Below are 25,917 nucleotides of genomic sequence, written 5' to 3'. Positions count from 1 at the left end.
ACAGGGTCAGGGGGCGGGGTCAGGGGGTGTCGGGGAGCGGTTTTGGACGGGGTCAGGGGTGTCGGGGAGCGGTGTTGGACGGGGTCAGGGGGTGGGGGGTGTCGGGGAGCGGTGTTGGGCGGGGTCAGGGGGTGGGGGGTGTCGGGGAGCGGTGTTGGGCGGGGTCGGGGGGTGTCGGGGGCGGTGTTGGACGGGGTCAGGGGTTGGGGAGCAGTGTTGGACGAGGTCAGGGGGCGGAGGGTGTCGGGGTGCGGTGTTGGATGGGTCAGGGGGCGGGGGGTGTCGGGGTACGGTGTTAGATGGGGTCGGGGCGGGGGGTGTCGGGGTACGGTGTTGGATGGGGTCAGGGGGCGGGGGGTGTCGGGGTGTGGTGTTGGATGGGGTCGGTGCGGTGTTGGTCGGGGTGCGGTGTTGGATGGGGTCAGGGGTGGGGGGTGTCGGGGTGTGGTGTTGGATGGGGTGCGGTGTTGGGTGGGGTCGGGGCGGGGGGTGTCGGGGTGTGGTGTTGGTCGGGGTCAGGGGGTGGGGGGTATTGGGGTACGGTGTTGGATGGGGTCGGGGCGGGGGGTGTCGGGGTCAGGGGGTGGGGGGTGTTGGGGTACGGTGTTGGATGGGGTCGGGGCGGGGGGTGTCAGGGTACGGTGTTGGTCGGGGTCAGGGGGTGGGGGGTGTCGGGGTACGGTGTTGGTCGGGGTCAGGGGGTGGGGGGTGTCGGGGTGCGGTGTTGGATGGGGTCAGTGCGGTGTTGGTCGGGGTCAGGGGGTGGGGGGTGTCGGGGTACGGTGTTGGGTGGGGTCGGGGCGGGGGGGGTGTCGGGGTACGGTGTTGGTCGGGGTCAGTGCGGTGTTGGTCGGGGTCAGGGGGTGGGGGGTGTCGGGGTGCGGTGTTGGGTGGGGTCGGGGTGGGGGGTGTCGGGGTGCGGTGTTGGATGGGGTCAGTGCGGTGTTGGTCGGGGTCAGGGGGTGGGGGGTGTCGGGGTACGGTGTTGGGTGGGGTCGGGGTGGGGGGTGTCGGGGTGCGGTGTTGGATGGGGTCGGGGTGGGGGGTGTCGGGGTGTGGTGTTGGTCGGGGTCAGGGGGTGGGGAGGGTGTCGGGGCGTGGTGTTGGTCAGGGTCGGGGTGCAGTTTTGGATGGGGTTGAGGGTCGTGTTGGGGTCGGAGTCTCACGCGCTGTGTGCTGCTGTAGTCTCCTGAACGGGGCGCAGACTTTAAAACTCCGAGCCCAGAAGAAAGGCAGTTAATCGATTAACCAAATTGTCGATTATCCGCACAAAATAGTGCCCGCCCATCATGTTTGGATAATCGAGGTTCCGCTGTATGTATTGCCATTGAGGACATGTTTTGATATTATCCAAATTTATATCACCATTGAGGACTTGTTTTAGAATCCACGTAGTCTGAACATCCCCCCCCCCGCCCTTACCAAGTATCCCCTCTCAGTCAAGTGGCTCATCAAGGAAAGGTTTCCTTTGTGCCTGTTATACATCTCTGTTTTCTTTCTGAGCCAGTCCTGAATAAAGGGTGATCTGGACAGGTTAGGTGAGTGGTCAGATGCATGGCAGATGCAGTTTAATGTGGATAAATGTCTGGTTATCCACTTTGGTGGCAAGAACAGGAAGGCAGATTACTACCTAAATGGAATCAATTTAGGTAAAGGGGCTGTTCAGAGAGATCTGGGTGTTCTTGTCCACCAGTCAATGAAGGTAAGCATGCAGGTACAGCAGGTAGTGAAGAAGGCTAATAGCATGCTGGCCTTCATAACAAGAGGGATTGAGTATAGAAGCAAAGAGGTTCTTCTGCAGCTGTACGCTCTGTAAGACCACACCTGGAGTACTGTGTACAGTTCTGGTCTCCAAATTTGAGGAAAGACATTCTGGCTATTGAGGGAGTGCAGCGCAGGTTCACGAGGTCAATTCCTGGAATGGCGGGATTACCTTTCACTGAAAGACTGGAGCAACTGGGCTTGTATACCCTTGAGTTTAGAAGACTGAGAGGGGATCTGATTGAGACATATAAGATTATTAAAGGATTGGACACTCTGAAGGCAGGAAACATGTTTCCGCTGATGGGCAAGTCCCGAACCAGAGGGCACAGTTTAAAAGTAAGGGTTAGGCCATTTAGAACAGAGTTGAGGAGAAACTTCTTCACCCAGAGAGTGGTGGGTGTGTGGAATGCTCTGCCCCAGAGGGCAGTGGAGTCCAAGTCTCTGGATACTTTCAAGAAAGAGTTGGATAGAGCTCTTAAAGATAGTGGAGTCAAGGGTTATGGGGATAAGGCAGGAACAGGATACTGATTAAGGATGATCAGCCATGATCATAATGAATGGTGGTGCTGGCTCAAAGAGCAGAATGGCCTACTCCTGTACTTATTGTCTATTGTCTATCCCTGAACATCCAGGGTTCTCTGGGCTTGTTGCTTCTACATTTCACTCTAAAGGGAACATGTTTGGCTTGTACTCCCCCTAGTATCTTTTTGAATACCTCCCATAGTTCTGTAGATTTACTCTCAAGTGGCTATTCTCTGTCTACTTTAGCAAGATCCTCCCCTATTTTAATTAAATCTGCCTTCCCCCAATCCAAATCCCTTTGTTTGTAGACTATCTTTCTCCTTTTCGATAACATACTTAAATATATGCATTTTTGTGGTCACGATCTTTAAAACGCTATCCCACTGCCACCTCTTCAGTTTTCAGAATTAGGTCCAGTATTATACTCTACCTTGTTGACAGAAAGAAGCTCTTCTGTGTGCGTTTCAAAAAAATGTTCACCCTCTAAACCCTTTATCCTATGACTTTCCCAATTAATATTCGGGTAGTTGAAACCTCCCAGTGTAATTACTCTGATTTTATTTTTGCACACCTTTACATTAGAGAGAAGGTTGACAGGTGATTTAATTGAGACCTATACGATAATCAGAGGGTTAGATAGGGTGGACAGGGAGAGCCTTTTTCCTCGGATGGTGATGGCGAGCACAAGGGGACATAGCTTTAAATTGAGGGGTGATAGATATAGGATAAATGTCAGAGGTAGTTTCTTTAATCAGAGAGTCGTAGGGGCGTGGAATGCCATGCTTGCAACAGTAGACTCACCAACTTTAAGGCCATTTAGCCAGTCATTGGATAGGCACGTGGACGAGAATGGAATACTGTAGGATAGATGGGCTTCAGATTGGTTCCACAGGTTCACGCAGCATCGAGGCTGAAGGGCCTGTACTGCACGGTGATGTTCTATGTCCTGTGTTCTAAGTAAGGGGTTTAGAGGAGATCTAAAGAAAAATGTTTCGGGACATGTTGAGGAAATATGGAAAGCGCTGCTTGAGGGTGGTGGAGGCAGGTACTCTGGCCACATTTAACAAGTATCTTGGAGAGTACATCAAATGCCAGGGCATAGAAGACTGTGGACTAAGTGCAGTTAGATGAGATTAGTATAGTTTTGTGCTTGTTGGTCAACAGAGACATGGTGGACTGAAGGACCTGTTTGTATACTTTATGACTGTATGACTTTAAATCTGGTTGAAGTTCTCAAGGTGACAAAGCACATCGATGAGGATAGAGCAATTGATGTAGTTTATATAGATTTCATAAGGGCCTTTGACAAGGTCCCATGAGGGAAACTGATAATGTAAAAGCATATGTAATTCACAATAACTTTTCAACTTGGATCCAAATTTGGTCTAATGGCAGGGGACAGAGGGTAGTGGTGGAAGGCTATTAGCGTGACTGGATTCCAGTAACACACTGTAAGGATCAGTACTGGATCCATTATTAGTTGTGTTATATAGAAACACCTTATGGAAGAAATTGATAGATGAAGGAAGGGCTGTTGATGGTAGACTAATGGAGAAAGTGAAGTCACATGGTGTTCAGGGTGTTCTAGCTCGGTGGATAAAGAACTGGTTGAGCAACAGGAGACAGAGAGTAGTAGTTGAAGGGAGTTTCTCGAAATGGAGAAAGGTGACCAGAGGTGTTCCACAGGGGTCAGTATTGGGGCCACTGTTGTTTGTGATATACATAAATGATCTGGGAGAGGGCACTGTTGGTCTGATCAGCAAGTTTGCAGATGACACAAAGATTGGTGGAGTAGCAGAAAGCATAGGGGACTGTCAGAGAATACAGGAGAATATAGATAGACTGGAGAGTTGGGTGGAAAAGTGGCAGATGGAGTTCAATCCAGGCAAATGTGAGGTGATGTATTTAGGAAAGACCAATTCTAGAGCGAGTTAAACAATGAATGGAAGAGCCTTGGGAAAAGTTGAAGAGCAGAGAGATCTGGGAGTGCAGGTCCATTGTACCCTGAAGGTTGCTGCACAGGTGGATAGAGTGGTCAAGAAGGCATACAATATGCTTGCCTTCATTGGACAGGGTATTGAGTATAAGAGCTGGCAGGTCATGTTAACATTGTACAAGACATTGGTTCGGCCACATTTAGAATACTGTGTACAGTTCTGGTCACCACATTCCCAAAAGGATGTGGACCCTTTGGAGAGGGTGCAGAGAAGGTTCACCAGGATGTTGCCTGGTATGGAAGGTGCTAGGTATGAAGAGAGGTTGAGTAGGTTAGGTTTGTTTTCAATTGAAAAAAAGGAGATTGAGGGGGAACCTGATTGAGGTTTACAAAATCCTGAAGGGTATAGACAGGGTGGATAGAGACAAGCTTTTTCCCCAGGGTGAGGGATTCAATAATCAGGGGTCACGCATGCAAGGTGAGAGGTGAAAGGTTTAAGGGGGATACACACGATGAGTACTTCACACAGAGGGTGGTGGGCGTTTGGAACGCGTTGCCAGCAGAGGTGGTAGAGGCAGGCACGGTAGATTCATTTAAGGTGCGTCTGGACAGATGCATGAGAAGGTGGGGAACAGAGGGATACAGATGGTTAGGAATTGGGCGACAGGTTTAGACAGTGGATTTGGATCGGCTCAGGCTTGGAGGGCCGAAGGGCCTGTTCCTGGGCTGTAAATTTTCTTTGTTCTTGTTCTTTGAAAATGTGGGGAGAATGATAAGTGAGTGTATGGATTCCACAGAAACTGGCCAGGTGGTTGACACAAAGGAGAAAGGCTATGGAGGATATACACAGATTGGTCAGATATACACAGATTGGTCAGATAGGCAGATCAGTGGCAGATGGAATTTAACCCTGAATACTATGAGGCAGTAGAGAAAGCAGTATTCACTCAGGACATGAGCAAGCTCAGAGGAACAGAAGGATCTCGGTGTCCTTGTTCACTGATCCCTGAAGGTGGTACAAGATGTTAATATGGGAGTCAAGAAGGCGTATAGGGCACTGCCTTTATCAGTCACAGCATTGATTCGAAGAAGAGTGAGTTTATTTTGGAACTGTACAGGATTTGGTTCAGTCATAGCTGGAGTGCTGTATGCAGATCTGATCACTGCTATAGGACGGATGTGATTGCACTGGAGTGTGTTTCACCAGGATGCTGCCTGGGATGGAGCAGCTGAAGTACAAGGAATGGCTGGATTAGTTTGGGATGTTTTCTTTACAGTGGGGAATGTTGACGGGGCCCCTCAGACAGCTGTATAAGATGATGAGAGATGTCGACAGGGTGAATAATAAACGGCAGTTCACCATAGTTGAAGGGTCCATAACAGTGAGCGACAGGAAAGAAGGTTTAGAGGGGAGTTGAGGAGAACCGTTATCACCCAGACGGTAGGGGTTAGGAATGCGCTGCCTGGGAGGGTAGTGGGAGCAGGGAACCTCACAAGCTTGAAAAAATATTTGAATGAGCACTTGAAGTTTCATAACACCCAAAGCTGGAAGGTGGGACTAGTGTAGATTTCGTGTGTTTTGATGGTCCAGATTCTCGACTTCATGATTCTATGTCATCCCTTGTTACGGCTGAAATCGATCAATATTGTGACACACCCTCCTCTTTTACCTCCTTCCCTGTCTCCACTGAAGACCCTATATCCTGCCAATCGTGACCATGTCTCAGTTATAACAATATCATCATATTCCCATGAGTTAATTTGTGCTCTCAACTCATCTGCCTTATTTGTCAGGCTCCTTGCATTAGAATAAATATCTCCCGAACTTGTCAAGCTCCCTAGTGCCTTAACTGGCTTATAATTCCCGACTCAATTGCTGTCTCTTCTAACTCCCCCTTCTGAGCTGAATCTCAGGGTGTTCCTTACTCCTGCCAAGTTAGTTGAAACCTCCCCACAGCGCTTGAAGACTTCCCTGAAAGGATGCTGGTCCCACTCCTCTTCGGGTGTTTCCTTACATTATTCTGTTAGATTGGCCCTGACTTTCACTAATTCCTGTTGTTTCTCAGTTAATCTTAAGTTTTTAAAACATTCCAAACCAATCAACTCACCACTTTCCTGTGGGATCACTCTTTGGTTTGTTCTCCTAATCAGCAGATGCCAGAGATTGCCACTGTCAGACGAGAACTTCCCTCTCTATTCTATCCTTTTGCTGCTTCCCCCTCTTTCTGCTCAGTTGAAGTTGACATTCTTGTATTTTTCCTTATTTTATCTACCAGTTTGCTTCTCCATCTCCGTCAAGGTTTGTGAGAAGATTTGTAGCTCGGGTGCTCGTTGTTGTGGTTCTGTTCGCCGAGCTGGGACTTTGTGTTGCAGACATTTCGTCCCCTGTCTAGGTGACATTCTCAGTGCTTGGGAGCCTCCTGTGAAGCACTTCTGTGATGTTTCCTCCGGCATTTATAGTGGCCTGTCTCTGCCGCTTCCGGTTGTCAGTTCGAGCTGTCCGCTGTCGTGGCTGGTATATTGGGTCCAGGTCGATGTGCTTATTGATTGAATCTGTGGATGAGTGCCATGCCTCTAGGAATTCCCTGGCTGTTCTCTGTTTGGCTTGTCCTATAATAGTAGTGTTGTCCCAGTCGAATTCATGTTGCTTGTCGTCTGTGTGTGTGGCTACTAAGGATAGCTGGTCGTGTCTTTTTGTGGCTAGTTGGTGTTCGTGTATACGGATAGTTAACTGTCTTCCTGTTTGTCCTATGTAGTGTTTTCTGCAGTCCTTGCATGGGATTTTGTACACTACATTAGTTTTGATCATGTTGGGTATCGGGTCCTTCGTTCTGGTGAGTTGTTGTCTGAGAGTGGCTGTTGGTTTGTGTGCTGTTATGAGTCCTAGTGGTCGCAGTAGTCTGGCTGTCAGTTCAGAAATGCTCCTGATGTATGGTAGTGTGGCTAGTCCTTTAGGTTGCGGCATGTCCTCGTTCCGTTGTCTCTCCCTTAGGCATTTGTTGATGAAATTGCGAGGGTATCCGTTTTTGGCGAATACATTGTATAGGTGTTCCTCTTCCTCTTTTTGTAGTTCTGGTGTGCTGCAGTGTGTTGTGGCCCTTTTGAACAGTGTCTTGATGCAACTTTTTTTGTGTGTGTTGGGGTGGTTGCTTTCATAGTTTAGGACTTGGTCTGTGTGAGTGGCTTTCCTAACCTGAAAGCAACAGCACCCCCAGATACTATGGACTACCCAAAGTGCACAAACCAGACATCCCACTCAGACCCATAGTATCACTACCAGGGACACCATCACACAAACTGGCCAAAGAACTACAGCAGAAACTGAAACACCTGATCAGTGGATCCAGACAATCTATACAATCGACACAGGAATTCTTGGACATCATCAGAAATATACACATAGACAAGGAAGAAACTATGATCTCATTCGATGTAATGGCACTGTTCACCTCTATCGACAAAACACTAGCCAAAGAAACAATAGCCAACCTGCTGGACAGACATAACAGACAACAGGATGTTGAACCTATCAACAAAGACGGCATACTTAAACTACTGGACTTGTGCCTCACAACACATTTCACATTCAACACCCAAATATACGAACAAATCAACGGAACACCCATGGGCTCACCGATCTCTGGACTCATAGCAGAAGCAGTAATGCAAAGGTTAGAACAAACAGTCTTCCCACAAATTCACCCCAAACTCTGGGTCAGATACGCGGATGACACCGTTGTAATAATTAAAAATACAGAAATAGAGAACACACACCAGATCATCAACGCCACACTCACAGGAATCCGATTCACTGGAGAGGAAGCAAAGGACAACCAACTCCCATTCCTAGACGTGGTGGTACAGAGAACACCGAACGGAGAATTCACCACAAAGGTTTACAGGAAAGCCACACACACAGACCAAGTCCTAAACTATGAAAGCAACCACCCCAACACACACAAACGAAGTTGCATCAGGACACTATTCAAAAGGGCCACAACACACTGCAGCACACCAGAACTACAAAAAGAGGAAGAGGTACACCTATACAAAGTATTCGCCAAAAACGGATACCCTCGCAATTTCATCAACAAATGCCTAAGGGAGAGACAACGGAACGAGGACATGCCGCAACCTAAAGGACTAGCCACACTACCATACATCAGGAGCATTTCTGAACTGACAGCCAGACTACTGCGACCACTAGGACTCATAACAGCACACAAACCAACAGCCACGCTCAGACAACAACTCACCAGAACGAAGGACCCGATACCCAACATGATCAAAACTAATGTAGTGTACAAAATCCCATGCAAGGACTGCACAAAACACTACATCGGACAAACAGGAAGACAGTTAACGATCCGTATACACGAACACCAACTAGCCACGAAACGATACAACCAGCTATCCTTAGTAGCCACACACACAGACGACAAGCAACATGAATTCGACTGGTACAACACTACCATTATAGGGCAAGCCAAACAGAGAACAGCCAGGGAATTCCTAGAGGCATGGCACTCATCCACGGACTCTATCAACAAACACATCGACCTGGACCCAATATACCGGCCACTACAGCGGACAGCTCGAACTGACAACCGGAAGCGGCAGAGACAGGCCACTATAAATACCGGAGGAAACAGCACAGAAGCGCTTCACAGGAGGCTCCCAAGCACTGAGGATGTCACCTAGACAGGGGACGAAACGTCTGCAAGACAAATTCCCAGCTCGGGGAACAGAATCACAACAACTCCATCTCCTTCCTGCTATTTGGTCCACTAATAGACACGCAGCAGCATCATCGTTCAGTGAATCTTCCTTAATTCTGAGCAACGCATTGTCTTTCTTCCCTCATCTTCCTCATCCGTCCAAAGTTGTAAAAGATCTATGATCAATAATGATAAGTATCCTTCATATTTCCCTTCCAATCTTTCTGTACAGGGATATTAAATTCCTTTTCAATCCTGATTGAACCCTCTCTCTGTTATTGTCAGTTTGTCAAGGTCTTCAACACTAAATTGTCTCTGCAACTCACACAACATTACTTATCACAGACTAAAGACTGAAGCATATTCACTGCAAACCCATCGAAGACCACCTCAGATGTGCTCCCTTCTAATGCCTTGTATTTCTGAATTATTGTCCATTCCAGTGCAGTTTGACTCTTCCATCCTCCCCAATCACCTTAGTTTCCTCTGAAATGTTTCATCCTGGTACTCGGCCCTCTGACAAGTGAATTTAAAACCAGTCCCACACTGCTGGCTAATTTTCTTCAATAAAACAGATCTGGAGACCTGAGCAAGACTAATCTGTGGTTATTAAGTGCTTTGATGAGTGGCCTTTTTATCAAACTCAATATTATGATAAATGAACAGCTTATTCATCCATATAGAAATGATAGAGATGCCCAGTCAATTTACCCATGTGTTGTAACCAAAGGGTTTACTGTGTATTTCCCCACAGGCAGCCCTGCTCAATGTTGTCTCGCGAGATTCTTTTGCTGCTGCAGAGAAGGACATTTTCCTGGCTTTAATGGACTGGTGTAAACTCAATCCAAAGGAGAAACATGAGGAGATTATGAAAGCAGTCCGTCTACCCTTAATGAGTTTAACAGAACTGCTGAATGTTGTAAGGCCGGAAGGTCTGCTGTCTGCAGATACCATTTTAGATGCCATCAAGATTCGGTCAGAGAGTCGTGATATGGAGCTGAACTACAGGGGAATGCTCAGTGAGTACACCCACTGCACACAGAGATGGTCAGTGAGTACACCCACTGCACAGAGAGAGACGCTCAGTGAGTACACCCACTGCACAGAGAGAGAGAGACGCTCAGTGAGTACACCCCCTGCACAGAGAGAGACGCTCAGTGAGTACACCCCCTGCACACAGAGAGAGACGCTCAGTGAGTACACCCCCTGCCCAGAGAGAGACGCTCAGTGAGTACACCCACTGCACAGAGAGAGAGAGACGCTCAGTGAGTACACCCCCTGCACAGAGAGAGACGCTCAGTGAGTACACCCCCTGCACACAGAGAGAGACGCTCAGTGAGTACACCCCCTGCCCAGAGAGAGAGAGAGACGCTCAGTGAGTACACCCACTGCACAGAGAGAGAGAGACGCTCAGTGAGTACACCCCCTGAACAGAGAGAGAGAGACGCTCAGTGAGTACACCCCCTGCCCAGAGAGAGAGACGCTCAGTGAGTACACCCCCTGAACAGAGAGAGAGAGAGAGACGCTCAGTGAGTACACCCCCTGCACACAGAGAGAGACGCTCAGTGAGTACACCCCCTGCCCAGAGAGAGAGAGACGCTCAGTGAGTACACCCACTGCACAGAGAGAGAGAGACGCTCAGTGAGTACACCCCCTGAACAGAGAGAGAGAGACGCTCAGTGAGTACACCCCCTGCCCAGAGAGAGAGACGCTCAGTGAGTACACCCCCTGAACAGAGAGAGAGAGAGAGACGCTCAGTGAGTACACCCCCTGCACACAGAGAGAGACGCTCAGTGAGTACACCCCCTGCCCAGAGAGAGAGAGAGAGAGACGCTCAGTGAGTACACCCACTGCACAGAGAGAGACGCTCAGTGAGTACACCCCCTGCACAGAGAGAGACGCTCAGTGAGTACACCCCCTGCACAGAGAGAGAGAGAGAGACGCTCAGTGAGTACACCCCCTGCACAGAGAGAGAGAGAGAGACGCTCAGTGAGTACACCCCCTGCACACAGAGAGAGACGCTCAGTGAGTACACCCCCTGCACAGAGAGAGACGCTCAGTGAGTACACCCACTGCACACAGAGAGAGACGCTCAGTGAGTACACCCACTGCACAGAGAGAGACGCTCAGTGAGTACACCCACTGCACAGGGAGAGACGCTCAGTGAGTACACCCACTGCACAGAGAGAGAGAGACGCTCAGTGAGTACACCCACTGCACAGAGAGAGAGAGACGCTCAGTGAGTACACCCACTGCACAGAGAGAGACGCTCAGTGAGTACACCCCCTGCACAGAGAGAGACGCTCAGTGAGTACACCCCCTGCACAGAGAGAGACGCTCAGTGAGTACACCCCCTGCACAGAGAGAGACGCTCAGTGAGTACACCCCCTGAACAGAGAGAGACGCTCAGTGAGTACACCCCCTGCACAGAGAGAGAGAGAGAGACGCTCAGTGAGTACACCCCCTGCACAGAGAGAGAGAGACGCTCAGTGAGTACACCCCCTGCACAGAGAGAGAGAGAGAGACGCTCAGTGAGTACACCCCCTGCACAGAGAGAGAGAGAGAGACGCTCAGTGAGTACACCCCCTGCACAGAGAGAGAGAGAGAGACGCTCAGTGAGTACACCCCCTGCACAGAGAGAGAGAGACGCTCAGTGAGTACACCCCCTGCACAGAGAGAGAGAGAGAGACGCTCAGTGAGTACACCCCCTGCACAGAGAGAGAGAGACGCTCAGTGAGTACACCCACTGCACAGAGAGAGAGAGACGCTCAGTGAGTACACCCCCTGCACAGAGAGAGAGAGACGCTCAGTGAGTACACCCACTGCACAGAGAGAGAGAGACGCTCAGTGAGTACACCCCCTGAACAGAGAGAGAGACACTCAGTGAGTACACCCACTGCACAGAGACAGAGAGACGCTCAGTGAGTACACCCACTGCACAGAGAGAGAGAGACGCTCAGTGAGTACACCCCCTGCACAGAGAGAGACGCTCAGTGAGTACACCCCCTGCACAGAGAGAGACGCTCAGTGAGTACACCCACTGCACAGAGAGAGACGCTCAGTGAGTACACCCCCTGCACACAGAGAGACGCTCAGTGAGTACACCCCCTGCACAGAGAGAGACGCTCAGTGAGTACACCCCCTGCACACAGAGAGACGCTCAGTGAGTACACCCACTGCACACAGAGAGACGCTCAGTGAGTACACCCACTGCACAGAGAGAGACGCTCAGTGAGTACACCCCCTGCACACAGAGAGACGCTCAGTGAGTACACCCCCTGCACACAGAGAGACGCTCAGTGAGTACACCCCCTGCACAGAGAGAGACGCTCAGTGAGTACACCCACTGCACAGAGAGAGACGCTCAGTGAGTACACCCACTGCACAGAGAGAGAGACGCTCAGTGAGTACACCCACTGCACAGAGAGAGAGACGCTCAGTGAGTACACCCCCTGCACAGAGAGAGAGACGCTCAGTGAGTACACCCCCTGCACAGAGAGAGAGAGACGCTCAGTGAGTACACCAACTGCACAGAGAGAGAGACGCTCAGTGAGTACACCCCCTGCACAGAGAGAGAGAGAGACGCTCAGTGAGTACACCCCCTGCACAGAGAGAGAGACGCTCAGTGAGTACACCCCCTGCACAGAGAGAGAGACGCTCAGTGAGTACACCCACTGCACAGAGAGAGAGACGCTCAGTGAGTACACCCACTGCACAGAGAGAGAGACGCTCAGTGAGTACACCCCCTGCACAGAGAGAGAGACGCTCAGTGAGTACACCCCCTGCACAGAGAGAGAGAGACGCTCAGTGAGTACACCCCCTGCACAGAGAGAGAGACGCTCAGTGAGTACACCCCCTGCACAGAGAGAGACGCTCAGTGAGTACACCCACTGCACAGAGAGAGAGAGACGCTCAGTGAGTACACCCACTGCACAGAGAGAGACGCTCAGTGAGTACGCCCACTGCACAGAGAGAGACGCTCAGTGAGTACACCCACTGCACAGAGAGAGACGCTCAGTGAGTACACCCACTGCACAGAGAGAGACGCTCAGTGAGTACACCCCCTGCACAGAGAGAGAGACGCTCAGTGAGTACACCCCCTGCACAGAGAGAGAGAGACGCTCAGTGAGTACACCCACTGCACAGAGAGAGAGAGACGCTCAGTGAGTACACCCACTGCACAGAGAGAGACGCTCAGTGAGTACACCCACTGCACAGAGAGAGACGCTCAGTGAGTACACCCACTGCACAGAGAGAGACGCTCAGTGAGTACACCCACTGCACAGAGAGAGACGCTCAGTGAGTACACCCACTGCACAGAGAGAGACGCTCAGTGAGTACACCCACTGTACACAGAGAGAGAGACGCTCAGTGAGTACACCCACTGCACAGAGAGACGGTCAGTGAGTACACCCCCTGCACAGAGAGAGAGAGACGCTCAGTGAGTACACCCCCTGCACAGAGAGAGAGAGACGCTCAGTGAGTACACCCCCTGCACAGAGAGAGAGAGACGCTCAGTGAGTACACCCCCTGCACAGAGAGAGAGAGACGCTCAGTGAGTACACCCCCTGCACAGAGAGACGCTCAGTGAGTACACCCCCTGCACAGAGAGAGAGACGCTCAGTGAGTACACCCACTGCACAGAGAGAGACGCTCAGTGAGTGCACCCACTGCACAGAGAGACGGTCAGTGAGTACACCCACTGCACAGAGAGAGAGACGCTCAGTGAGTACACCCCCTGCACAGAGAGAGAGACGCTCAGTGAGTACACCCACTGCACAGAGAGAGACGCTCAGTGAGTACACCCACTGCACAGAGAGACGGTCAGTGAGTACACCCACTGCACAGAGAGAGACGCTCAGTGAGTACACCCACTGCACAGAGAGAGAGACGCTCAGTGAGTATACCCACTGCACAGAGAGAGAGACGCTCAGTGGGTACACCCACTGCACAGAGAGAGACGCTCAGTGAGTACACCCCCTGCACAGAGAGAGACGCTCAGTGAGTACACCCACTGCACAGAGAGAGACGCTCAGTGAGTACACCCACTGCACAGAGAGAGACGCTCAGTGAGTACACCCACTGCACAGAGAGAGACGCTCAGTGAGTACACCCACTGCACACAGAGAGACGCTCAGTGAGTACACCCCCTGCACAGAGAGAGACGCTCAGTGAGTACACCCACTGCACAGAGAGAGACGCTTAGTGAGTACACCCACTGCACAGAGAGAGACGCTCCGTGAGTACACCCACTGCACAGAGAGAGACGCTCAGTGAGTACACCCACTGCACAGAGAGAGAGACGCTCAGTGAGTACACCCACTGCACAGAGAGAGACGCTCAGTGAGTACACCCCCTGCACAGAGAGAGAGACGCTCAGTGAGTACACCCACTGCACAGAGAGAGACGCTCAGTGAGTACACCCACTGCACAGAGAGAGACGCTCAGTGAGTACACCCACTGCACAGAGAGAGACGCTCAGTGAGTACACCCACTGCACAGAGAGAGACGCTCAGTGAGTACACCCACTGCACAGAGAGAGACGCTCAGTGAGTACACCCACTGCACAGAGAGAGACGCTCAGTGAGTACACCCACTGCACAGAGAGAGACGCTCAGTGAGTACACCCACTGCACAGAGAGAGACACTCAGTGAGTACACCCACTGCACAGAGAGAGACGCTCAGTGAGTACGCCCACTGCACAGAGAGAGACGCTCAGTGAGTACGCCCACTGCACAGAGAGAGACGCTCAGTGAGTACACCCCCTGCACACAGAGAGAGACGCTCAGTGAGTACACCCACTGCACACAGAGAGACACTCAGTGAGTACACCCACTGCACAGAGAGAGACACTCAGTGAGTACACCCCCTGCACAGAGAGAGACGCTCAGTGAGTACACCCACTGCACAGAGAGAGACGCTCAGTGAGTACACCCACTGCACAGAGAGAGACGCTCAGTGAGTACACCCACTGCACAGAGGGAGACGCTCAGTGAGTACACCCACTGCACAGAGGGAGACGCTCAGTGAGTACACCCACTGCACAGAGAGAGACGCTCAGTGAGTACACCCACTGCACAGAGAGAGACGCTCAGTGAGTACACCCACTGCACAGAGAGAGAGAGACGCTCAGTGAGTACACCCACTGCACAGAGAGAGACGCTCAGTGAGTACACCCACTGCACAGAGAGAGACGCTCAGTGAGTACACCCACTGCACAGAGAGAGACGCTCAGTGAGTACACCCACTGCACAGAGAGAGACGCTCAGTGAGTACACCCACTGCACAGAGAGACGCTCAGTGAGTACACCCCCTGCACAGAGAGAGACACTCAGTGAGTACACCCACTGCACAGAGAGAGACGCTCAGTGAGTACACCCACTGCACACAGAGAGAGACGCTCAGTGAGTACACCCACTGCACAGAGAGAGACGCTCAGTGAGTACACCCCCTGCACAGAGAGAGACGCTCAGTGAGTACACCCACTGCACAGAGAGAGACGCTCAGTGAGTACACCCACTGCACACAGAGAGAGACGCTCAGTGAGTACACCCACTGCACACAGAGAGAGACGCTCAGTGAGTACACCCCCTGCACAGAGAGAGACGCTCAGTGAGTACACCCACTGCACAGAGAGAGACGCTCAGTGAGTACACCCACTGCACAGAGAGAGACGCTCAGTGAGTACACCCACTGCACACAGAGAGAGACACTCAGTGAGTACACCCACTGCACAGAGAGAGACGCTCAGTGAGTACACCCACTGCACAGAGAGACAGTCAGTGAGTACACTCACTGCACAGAGAGAGACGCTCAGTGAGTACACCCACTGCACAGAGAGACGCTCAGTGAGTACACCCACTGCACAGAGAGACGCTCAGTGAGTACACCCACTGCACAGAGAGAGACGCTCAGTGAGTACACCCACTGCACAGAGAGAGACGCTCAGTGAGTACGCCCACTGCACAGAGAGAGACGCTCAGTGAGTACGCCCACTGCCCAGAGAGAGACGCTCAGTGAGTACGCCCACTGCACAGAGAGAGACGCTCAGTGAGTACACCCACTGCACACAGAGAGACGCTCAGTGAGTACACCCACTGCACAGAGAGAGACGCTCAGTGAGTACACCCACTGCACAGAGAGAGACGCTCAGTGAGTACGCCCACTGCACAGAGAGAGACGCTCAGTGAGTACGCCCACTGCCCAGAGAGAGACGCTCAGTGAGTACGCCCACTGCACAGAGAGAGACGCTCAGTGAGTACACCCACTGCACACAGAGAGACGCTCAGTGAGTACACCCACTGCACAGAGAGAGACGCTCAGTGAGTACACCCACTGCACAGAGAGAGACGCTCAGTGAGTACACCCACTGCACACAGAGAGACGCTCAGTGAGTACACCCACTGCACACAGAGAGACACTCAGTGAGTACACCCACTGCACACAGAGAGACACTCAGTGAGTACACCCACTGCACACAGAGACACTCAGTGAGTACACCCTCTGCACAGAGAGAGACGCTCAGTGAGTACACCCACTGCACAGAGAGATGCTCAGTGAGTACACGCACTGCACACAGAGAGACACTCAGTGAGTACACCCACTGCACAGAGAGAGACGCTCAGTGAGTACACCCACTGCACACAGAGAGACGCTCAGTGAGTACACCCACTGCACAGAGAGACGCTCAGTGAGTACGCCCACTGCACAGAGAGAGACGCTCAGTGAGTACGCCCACTGCACAGAGAGAGACGCTCAGTGAGTACGCCCACTGCACAGAGAGAGACGCTCAGTGAGTACGCCCACTGCACAGAGACAGAGAGACGCTCAGTGAGTACACCCACTGCACACAGAGAGACGCTCAGTGAGTACACCCACTGCACAGAGAGAGACGCTCAGTGAGTACACCCACTGCACAGAGAGAGACGCTCAGTGAGTACACCCCCTGCACAGAGAGAGACGCTCAGTGAGTACACCCACTGCACACAGAGAGACACTCAGTGAGTACACCCCCTGCACAGAGAGAGACGCTCAGTGAGTACACCCCCTGCACAGAGAGAGACGCTCAGTGAGTACACCCACTGCACACAGAGAGACGCTCAGTGAGTACACCCACTGCACAGAGAGAGACGCTCAGTGAGTACACCCACTGCACACAGAGACACTCAGTGAGTACACCCACTGCACACAGAGAGACACTCAGTGAGTACACCCACTGCACAGAGAGAGACGCTCAGTGAGTACACCCACTGCACAGAGAGACGCTCAGTGAGTACACCCACTGCACAGAGAGAGACGCTCAGTGAGTACGCCCACTGCACAGAGAGAGACGCTCAGTGAGTACGCCCACTGCACAGAGACGCTCAGTGAGTACGCCCACTGCACAGAGAGAGACGCTCAGTGAGTACACCCCCTGCACAGAGAGAGACGCTCAGTGAGTACACCCCCTGCACAGAGAGAGACGCTCAGTGAGTACACCCCCTGCACAGAGAGAGACGCTCAGTGAGTACACCCCCTGCACAGAGAGAGACGCTCAGTGAGTACACCCACTGCACAGAGAGAGACGCTCAGTGAGTACACCCACTGCACAGAGAGAGACGCTCAGTGAGTACACCCCCTGCACAGAGAGAGACGCTCAGTGAGTACACCCCCTGCACAGAGAGAGACGCTCAGTGAGTACACCCCCTGCACAGAGAGAGACACTCAGTGAGTACACCCACTGCACAGAGAGAGACACTCAGTGAGTACACCCCCTGCACAGAGAGAGACGCTCAGTGAGTACACCCCCTGCACAGAGAGAGACGCTCAGTGAGTACACCCACTGCACACAGAGAGACGCTCAGTGAGTACACCCACTGCACAGAGAGAGACGCTCAGTGAGTACACCCACTGCACACAGAGACACTCAGTGAGTACACCCACTGCACACAGAGAGACACTCAGTGAGTACACCCACTGCACAGAGAGAGACGCTCAGTGAGTACACCCACTGCACAGAGAGAGACGCTCAGTGAGTACGCCCACTGCACACAGAGAGACGCTCAGTGAGTACGCCCACTGCACAGAGACGCTCAGTGAGTACGCCCACTGCACAGAGAGAGACGCTCAGTGAGTACACCCCCTGCACAGAGAGAGACGCTCAGTGAGTACACCCCCTGCACAGAGAGAGACGCTCAGTGAGTACACCCCCTGCACAGAGAGAGACGCTCAGTGAGTACACCCCCTGCACAGAGAGAGACGCTCAGTGAGTACACCCACTGCACAGAGAGAGACACTCAGTGAGTACACCCCCTGCACAGAGAGAGACGCTCAGTGAGTACACCCACTGCACAGAGAGAGACGCTCAGTGAGTACACCCACTGCACACAGAGAGACACTCAGTGAGTACACCCCCTGCACACAGAGAGACGCTCAGTGAGTACACCCACTGCACACAGAGAGACGCTCAGTGAGTACACCCACTGCACAGAGAGAGACGCTCAGTGAGTACACCCACTGCACAGAGAGAGACGCTCAGTGAGTACACCCACTGCACAGAGAGAGACGCTCAGTGAGTACACCCACTGCACACAGAGAGATGATCAGTGAGTACACCCCCTGCACAGAGAGAGACGCTCAGTGAGTACGCCCACTGCACAGAGAGAGACACTCAGTGAGTACACCCACTGCACAGAGAGAGACACTCAGTGAGTGCACCCACTGCACAGAGAGAGACGCTCAGTGAGTACACCCACTGCACAGAGAGAGACACTCAGTGAGTACACCCACTGCACAGAGAGAGACGCTCAGTGAGTACACCCACTGCACAGAGAGAGACGCTCAGTGAGTACGCCCACTGCACACAGAGAGACGCTCAGTGAGTACGCCCACTGCACAGAGACGCTCAGTGAGTACGCCCACTGCACAGAGAGAGACGCTCAGTGAGTACACCCACTGCACAGAGAGAGACGCTCAGTGAGTACGCCCACTGCACACAGAGAGACGCTCAGTGAGTACGCCCACTGCACACAGAGAGACGCTCAGTGAGTACGCCCACTGCACAGAGATGCTCAGTGAGTACGCCCACTGCACAGAGAGAGACGCTCAGTGAGTACACCCCCTGCACAGAGAGAGACGCTCAGTGAGTACACCCCCTGCACAGAGAGAGACGCTCAGTGAGTACACCCCCTGCACAGAGAGAGACGCTCAGTGAGTACACCCCCTGCACAGAGAGAGACGCTCAGTGAGTACACCCACTGCACAGAGAGAGATGCTCAGTGAGTACACCCACTACACAGAGAGAGACACTCAGTGAGTACAGACACTGGACGGGGACACGGTGAGTGAGTACAGACACTGGACGGGGACACGGTGAGTGAGTACGGACACTGGACGGGGACACGGTGAGTGAGTACGGACACTGGACGGGGACACGGTGAGTGAGTACGGACACTGGACGGGGACACGGTGAGTGAGTACGGACACTGGACGGGGACACGGTGAGTGAGTACGGACACTGGACGGGGACACGGTGAGTGAGTACAGACACTGGACGGGGACACGGTGAGTGAGTACGGACACTGGACGGGGACACGGTGAGTGAGTACGGACACTGGACGGGGACACGGTGAGTGAGTACGGACACTGGACGGGGACACGGTGAGTGAGTACGGACACTGGACGGGGACACGGTGAGTGAGTACGGACACTGGACGGGGACACGGTGAGTGAGTACGGACACTGGACGGGGACACGGTGAGTGAGTACGGACACTGGACGGGGACACGGTGAGTGAGTACGGACACTGGACGGGGACACGGTGAGTGAGTACGGACACTGGACGGGGACACGGTGAGTGAGTACGGACACTGGACGGGGACACGGTGAGTGAGTACGGACACTGGACGGGGACACGGTGAGTGAGTACGGACACTGGACGGGGACACGGTGAGTGAGTACGGACACTGGACGGGGACACGGTGAGTGAGTACGGACACTGGACGGGGACACGGTGAGTGAGTACGGACACTGGACGGGGACACGGTGAGTGAGTACGGACACTGGACGGGGACACGGTGAGTGAGTACGGACACTGGACGGGGACACGGTGAGTGAGTACGGACACTGGACGGGGACACGGTGAGTGAGTACGGACACTGGACGGGGACACGGTGAGTGAGTACGGACACTGGACGGGGACACGGTGAGTGAGTACGGACACTGGACGGGGACACGGTGAGTGAGTACGGACACTGGACGGGGACACGGTGAGTGAGTACGGACACTGGACGGGGACACGGTGAGTGAGTACGGACACTGGACGGGGACACGGTGAGTGAGTACGGACACTGGACGGGGACACGGTGAGTGAGTACGGACACTGGACGGGGACACGGTGAGTGAGTACGGACACTGGACGGGGACACGGTGAGTGAGTACGGACACTGGACGGGGACACGGTGAGTGAGTACGGACACTGGACGGGGACACGGTGAGTGAGTACGGACACTGGACGGGGACACGGTGAGTGAGTACGGACACTGGACGGGGACACGGTGAGTGAGTACGGACACTGGACGGGGACACGGTGAGTGAGTACGGACACTGGACGGGGACACGGTGAGTGAGTACGGACACTGGACGGGGACACGGTGAGTGAGTACGGACACTGGACGGGGACACGGTGAGTGAGTACGGACACTGGACGGGGACACGCTGAGTGAGTACGGACACTGGACGGGGACACGCTGAGTGAGTACGGACACTGGACGGGGACACGGTGAGTGAGTACGGACACTGGACGGGGACACGGTGAGTGAGTACGGACACTGGACGGGGACACGGTGAGTGAGTACGGACACTGGACGGGGACACGGTGAGTGAGTACGGACACTGGACGGGGACACGGTGAGTGAGTACGGACACTGGACGGGGACACGGTGAGTGAGTACGGACACTGGACGGGGACACGGTGAGTGAGTACGGACACTGGACGGGGACACGGTGAGTGAGTACGGACACTGGACGGGGACACGGTGAGTGAGTACGGACACTGGACGGGGACACGGTGAGTGAGTACGGACACTGGACGGGGACACGGTGAGTGAGTACGGACACTGGACGGGGACACGGTGAGTGAGTACGGACACTGGACGGGGACACGGTGAGTGAGTACGGACACTGGACGGGGACACGGTGAGTGAGTACAGACACTGGACGGGGACACGGTGAGTGAGTACGGACACTGGACGGGGACACGGTGAGTGAGTACAGACACTGGACGGGGACACGGTGAGTGAGTACAGACACTGGACGGGGACACGGTGAGTGAGTACGGACACTGGACGGGGACACGGTGAGTGAGTACAGACACTGGACGGGGACACGGTGAGTGAGTACAGACACTGGACGGGGACACGGTGAGTGAGTACAGACACTGGACGGGGACACGGTGAGTGAGTACAGACCCTGGACGGGGACACGGTGAGTGAGTACGGACCCTGGACGGGGACACGGTGAGTGAGTACGGACACTGGACGGGGACACGGTGAGTGAGTACGGACACTGGACGGGGACACGGTGAGTGAGTACGGACCCTGGACGGGGACACGGTGAGTGAGTACGGACACTGGACGGGGACACGGTGAGTGAGTACAGACACTGGACGGGGACACGGTGAGTGAGTACGGACACTGGACGGGGACACGGTGAGTGAGTACAGACACTGGACGGGGACACGGTGAGTGAGTACGGACACTGGACGGGGACACGGTGAGTGAGTACGGACCCTGGACGGGGACACGGTGAGTGAGTACGGACACTGGACGGGGACACGGTGAGTGAGTACAGACCCTGGACGGGGACACGGTGAGTGAGTACGGACACTGGACGGGGACACGGTGAGTGAGTACGGACACTGGACGGGGACACGGTGAGTGAGTACGGACACTGGACGGGGACACGGTGAGTGAGTACAGACCCTGGACGGGGACACGGTGAGTGAGTACGGACCCTGGACGGGGACACGGTGAGTGAGTACGGACACTGGACGGGGACACGGTGAGTGAGTACGGACACTGGACGGGGACACGGTGAGTGAGTACGGACACTGGACGGGGACACGGTGAGTGAGTACGGACACTGGACGGGGACACGGTGAGTGAGTACGGACACTGGACGGGGACACGGTGAGTGAGTACGGACACTGGACGGGGACACGGTGAGTGAGTACGGACACTGGACGGGGACACGGTGAGTGAGTACAGACACTGGACGGGGACACGGTGAGTGAGTACGGACACTGGACGGGGACACGGTGAGTGAGTTCAGACACTGGACGGGGACACGGTGAGTGAGTACGGACACTGGACGGGGACACGGTGAGTGAGTACAGACACTGGACGGGGACACGGTGAGTGAGTACGGACACTGGACGCAGATGTCGTCCATAAGTACAGACACTTTCTGATGTCGACGTTGTCTCTTCCTAAGTTCTCCTGTTGATGTGATTCACTTTCCCTGGTTGGTTTTGTTTGGAGGATGAACTGAAAATTCTTATTCAGTGGCATCTTTTTGTTCTTCCAGTTCCTGAAGAGAACATTGCAGCCATGAAATACGGAGCCCAGGTTATTGGAGGCGAGCTGAAAGCAGCGTTGCTTGATGGCGACACGCAGAATTACGATCTTGACCATGGCTTCTGCCGGCACCCAATTGATGAGGATTGTAGGTCTGGGATCGAGGTGAAATTAGGCCAGGCATCAATCCTGAATCACATTCGCATGCTGCTGTGGGACAGGGACAGTCGGTGAGTTTGGTCTGACGGGTTTGGAAGGAATAGTTGTATCGTTTTTGGGCTAATCACCCAGGAAATACATTTCTGTCCTCATTGTGTAATTTGAATATTATTAAGAAATGTGTATGAAAATGGCTGGAATCACTGAAAGCAATTTTGTATGTAAATACCTTTCTGCTTCTCTGGTCAGTCTCATCACTGTCTCCAGATTCACGTCAAATGGTTGATGCACATTGCCCTCAAGTATTGAAACACATCATTGTGAATCAGTTTCTCGAGGACATTTGGGGATGACGATAAATACTGGCCTTGCTATCTCTACATCTCCCAGTATATTTTCCCTTGATTCTGACTCTCAAGGACCTCAGGTGTCTTTGGTAATCTTTTCTCTTCATGTACATACAAATTGACTGCAAAAGTTTTTTTATGTTACACAGAAGCTTATGTGGTCTGGCCTCTGTGTGACTCTAGACCCATAGCAATTTGGTTGATTTTTAACTTCACTCTGAGCTGACCCAGCAAGCCACTCATTGTATCAAACCAAACAATGGTTCAGTAACCATGTTCCCCGAATCAAGTCTTATGAAGAGATATTGGACAAACTGGGCATGTATTCGATAGAGGTTTGAAGAATGAACTGTAACTTTGTTATTCAAAATTAGGTTTAACTTGAGAAATAGTTTTTACTCAGAGTGTTGTGATCTTTTGGATTTCTCTTCCACAGAGGGCTGTGAAGGCTCAGTCTTTGACTATGTTTTGGGTCAAGATTGATAGATTTCTGATTACCAGTGTTATATAGTGTTCTGGGGATGGGATGGAGAACATCAAAATGGTAGACTGCTTCCTGGTGAATGGGACAGGGATGCCACCGAGCAGCTGCAAGGGGTGGACAAGCAGACAAAGATTGTGGTACATATTGGTACCAAAGACATTGGTAGAAAAGGGGATGAAGTCATGCAAGTATCGTTTAGACAGCTGGAAAGTAGATTAAAAGAACTCAAAAAGGTAGTAATCTCTGAATTACTCCCAGTGCTATATGTAAGTGAGTCCAGAAATGTGTAGTTAATCTGATTGTGTGGCTAGAGAGATGGTATAGGAGGGAGAGCTGAAGATTTCTAGGACCTGTACAAGGCAGACAGGTTGCACCTGTACAGGAATGGGACCAGCATCGTGCTGTCAGCAGGGTTCAAACAATCTTGGCCCCAGAGAGAAGTCTCAACAAGGGGAGTTGCATTGCCAAAATTAGATGAGACAACAAGTGAGTCAGGAACGCATAGAAATTATAGGCCATTTAAGGCACAAGGGAAAGTGACAAGGTTGGATGATATTTATTTTTAATGCAAGGAGTCTGATGGACAATGCAAATGAGTTGAGGGCACAGATTAAAACATGGGAGTATGCTGACATTGCTGTCATTGAGACTTGATTGAGAAGGTCAGGGTTCACAGCTCAGTATTCCAGGGTCTAGAGTATTTAGGTGAGACTGGGGAGGAGGTAAAAGAGGAGGCTTTGTCACGGTTTTGATCGGGGAATTCATTACAGCGGTAAGGAGGGATGAGAAATAGGGGCTGTCTTGTCACTGGGAGCCTACTGTAGGCCCCTTAACAGTTCAAAAGAAATAGAAAAGCAGATACGTGGGCAAATTTCAAGGAAATATACAGTAATAGGGCAGTGATTGAGTGGTTCCAACTTCTCGAACATTAAATGGAGTCATCATCATGTGAAAGATTTGGAGAGTGCAGAATTCTTAAAATGTATCCAGGAGAGCTTCTTAAATTAGGTCATAACTGGCAGGTGGGACTGCAGCAGTTCAAGACAGCAGCTTGACATGGACTGATAAGACCGAAGGATCTGTTTCTGTGCTGTCAGATTCTACGACTCTCTAACTCTGACTCACCACCACTACCTTCTGAAGGACAACAATGGAAAAGTAATAAATGCTGGCCAGGCAGTGAGACCCACATCCCACAAATGAATTTTAAAAATCCATTCGATCCAAGATCTTTATGGAAAAAGACAATAATAGGTCTAAAATCATAGTTCAGAACTGAGGAAATGTTTTTCCGAGAATTCTTTGGGAAACTAGAAAGCAGATGGCCAAGCCTTTGGCTTTGATCTTTGAGCCATCATTGGGAAGAGGGGATTTGATAGAGACATACAAGAATGGATAGGGTAGACAGTGAGATTCTTTTTCCTAGGATGATGACGTCAGTTTGTACGAGGGGGCATAGCTGCAGTTTGAGGGGCAATAGATTTAAGACAGATGTCAGAGGCAGGTTCTTTACTCAGAGAGTGGTAAGGGTGTGGAATGTTCTGTCTGTCAATGTCGTCAACTCAGCCACATTAGGGAGATTTAAACAATCCATGGATAAGCAAATAGATGATGATGGGATAGTGTAGGATGGGCTTAGGTTTGTTCACAGGACGGCGCAACATCAAGGGACAAATGGTCTGTTCTGTGCTGTATTGTTCTATGTTCTATAAAGGCGGGTTTTGATAGGATAATCTGGCCAGTGTAGACTGGGAGCGAATGTGTTTCAGTAAGTCTGTGTCAGAATAGTGGGATGTATTCAACCAGCACACTGTGAGTACTGGGCTAACATGGTTCAAAAAAGATGAAGGGTGAGACCAACAAATCCTGATTGTCGAGGGATTTACAGAACTGAGAAGAGAGAAGAATGGAGGCGTATGGCAGACAGCGAGGACTCAAAGCAGCAGAAACCCAACAGGAATATGGAATGGGCAAGAGGAGACCGAAATTAGGAAGAGCAAAAAGGGAATATGAATGGATGATGGCAGGTAAAATAAAGGAAAGTCCCAAGGTATTTTCTCAGTACATTGAAGGATAACCAGGGAAAGAATAAGATTCTTTAAGGACCACAGTGGTAGTTTGTGTGTGGAGCCAGAGGATATAGATAAGATTCTAAATGAATGTTTTGCGTCAGTGCTCACTTGTGCAAGGAACCATTTGGTATAGAGACCAGGGCGAATAACGAGACAGAAGGTTCTGGGTGGTCCAGGAGAAAGTGAGGACTGCAGATCAGAGTCGAGAGTGTGGTGTTGGAAAAACGCAGCAGGTCAGGCAGCATCCGAGGAGCAGGAAAATCGATGTTTCGGGCATCAGCTCTTCTGGCAGGCTTCAAAGTCAATCAATAGACAATAAGTGCAGGAGTAGGCCATTCTGCCCTTCGAGCCAGCACCACCA

General features: G+C 52.1%; 1 protein-coding gene across 1 annotated transcript in view; it reads left to right on the top strand.

Annotated features, from left to right (window-relative positions):
- btbd9 (BTB (POZ) domain containing 9) overlaps positions 1–25,917 on the top strand; it is a 195,129-nt gene that overhangs the window by 41,769 nt on the left and 127,443 nt on the right. Inside the window, exons 4-5 of the mRNA XM_072550147.1 lie at positions 9,695–9,959; positions 22,505–22,724. Of these exons, the coding sequence (XP_072406248.1) occupies positions 9,695–9,959; positions 22,505–22,724 (485 nt within the window). The remainder of the gene's footprint in view (positions 1–9,694; positions 9,960–22,504; positions 22,725–25,917) is intronic.

Source organism: Chiloscyllium punctatum, chromosome 3 (genome assembly GCF_047496795.1).
Source record: "Chiloscyllium punctatum isolate Juve2018m chromosome 3, sChiPun1.3, whole genome shotgun sequence".
Lineage (NCBI taxonomy): Eukaryota > Metazoa > Chordata > Chondrichthyes > Orectolobiformes > Hemiscylliidae > Chiloscyllium > Chiloscyllium punctatum.
This window is presented reverse-complemented; position numbering and strand designations above follow the sequence as displayed.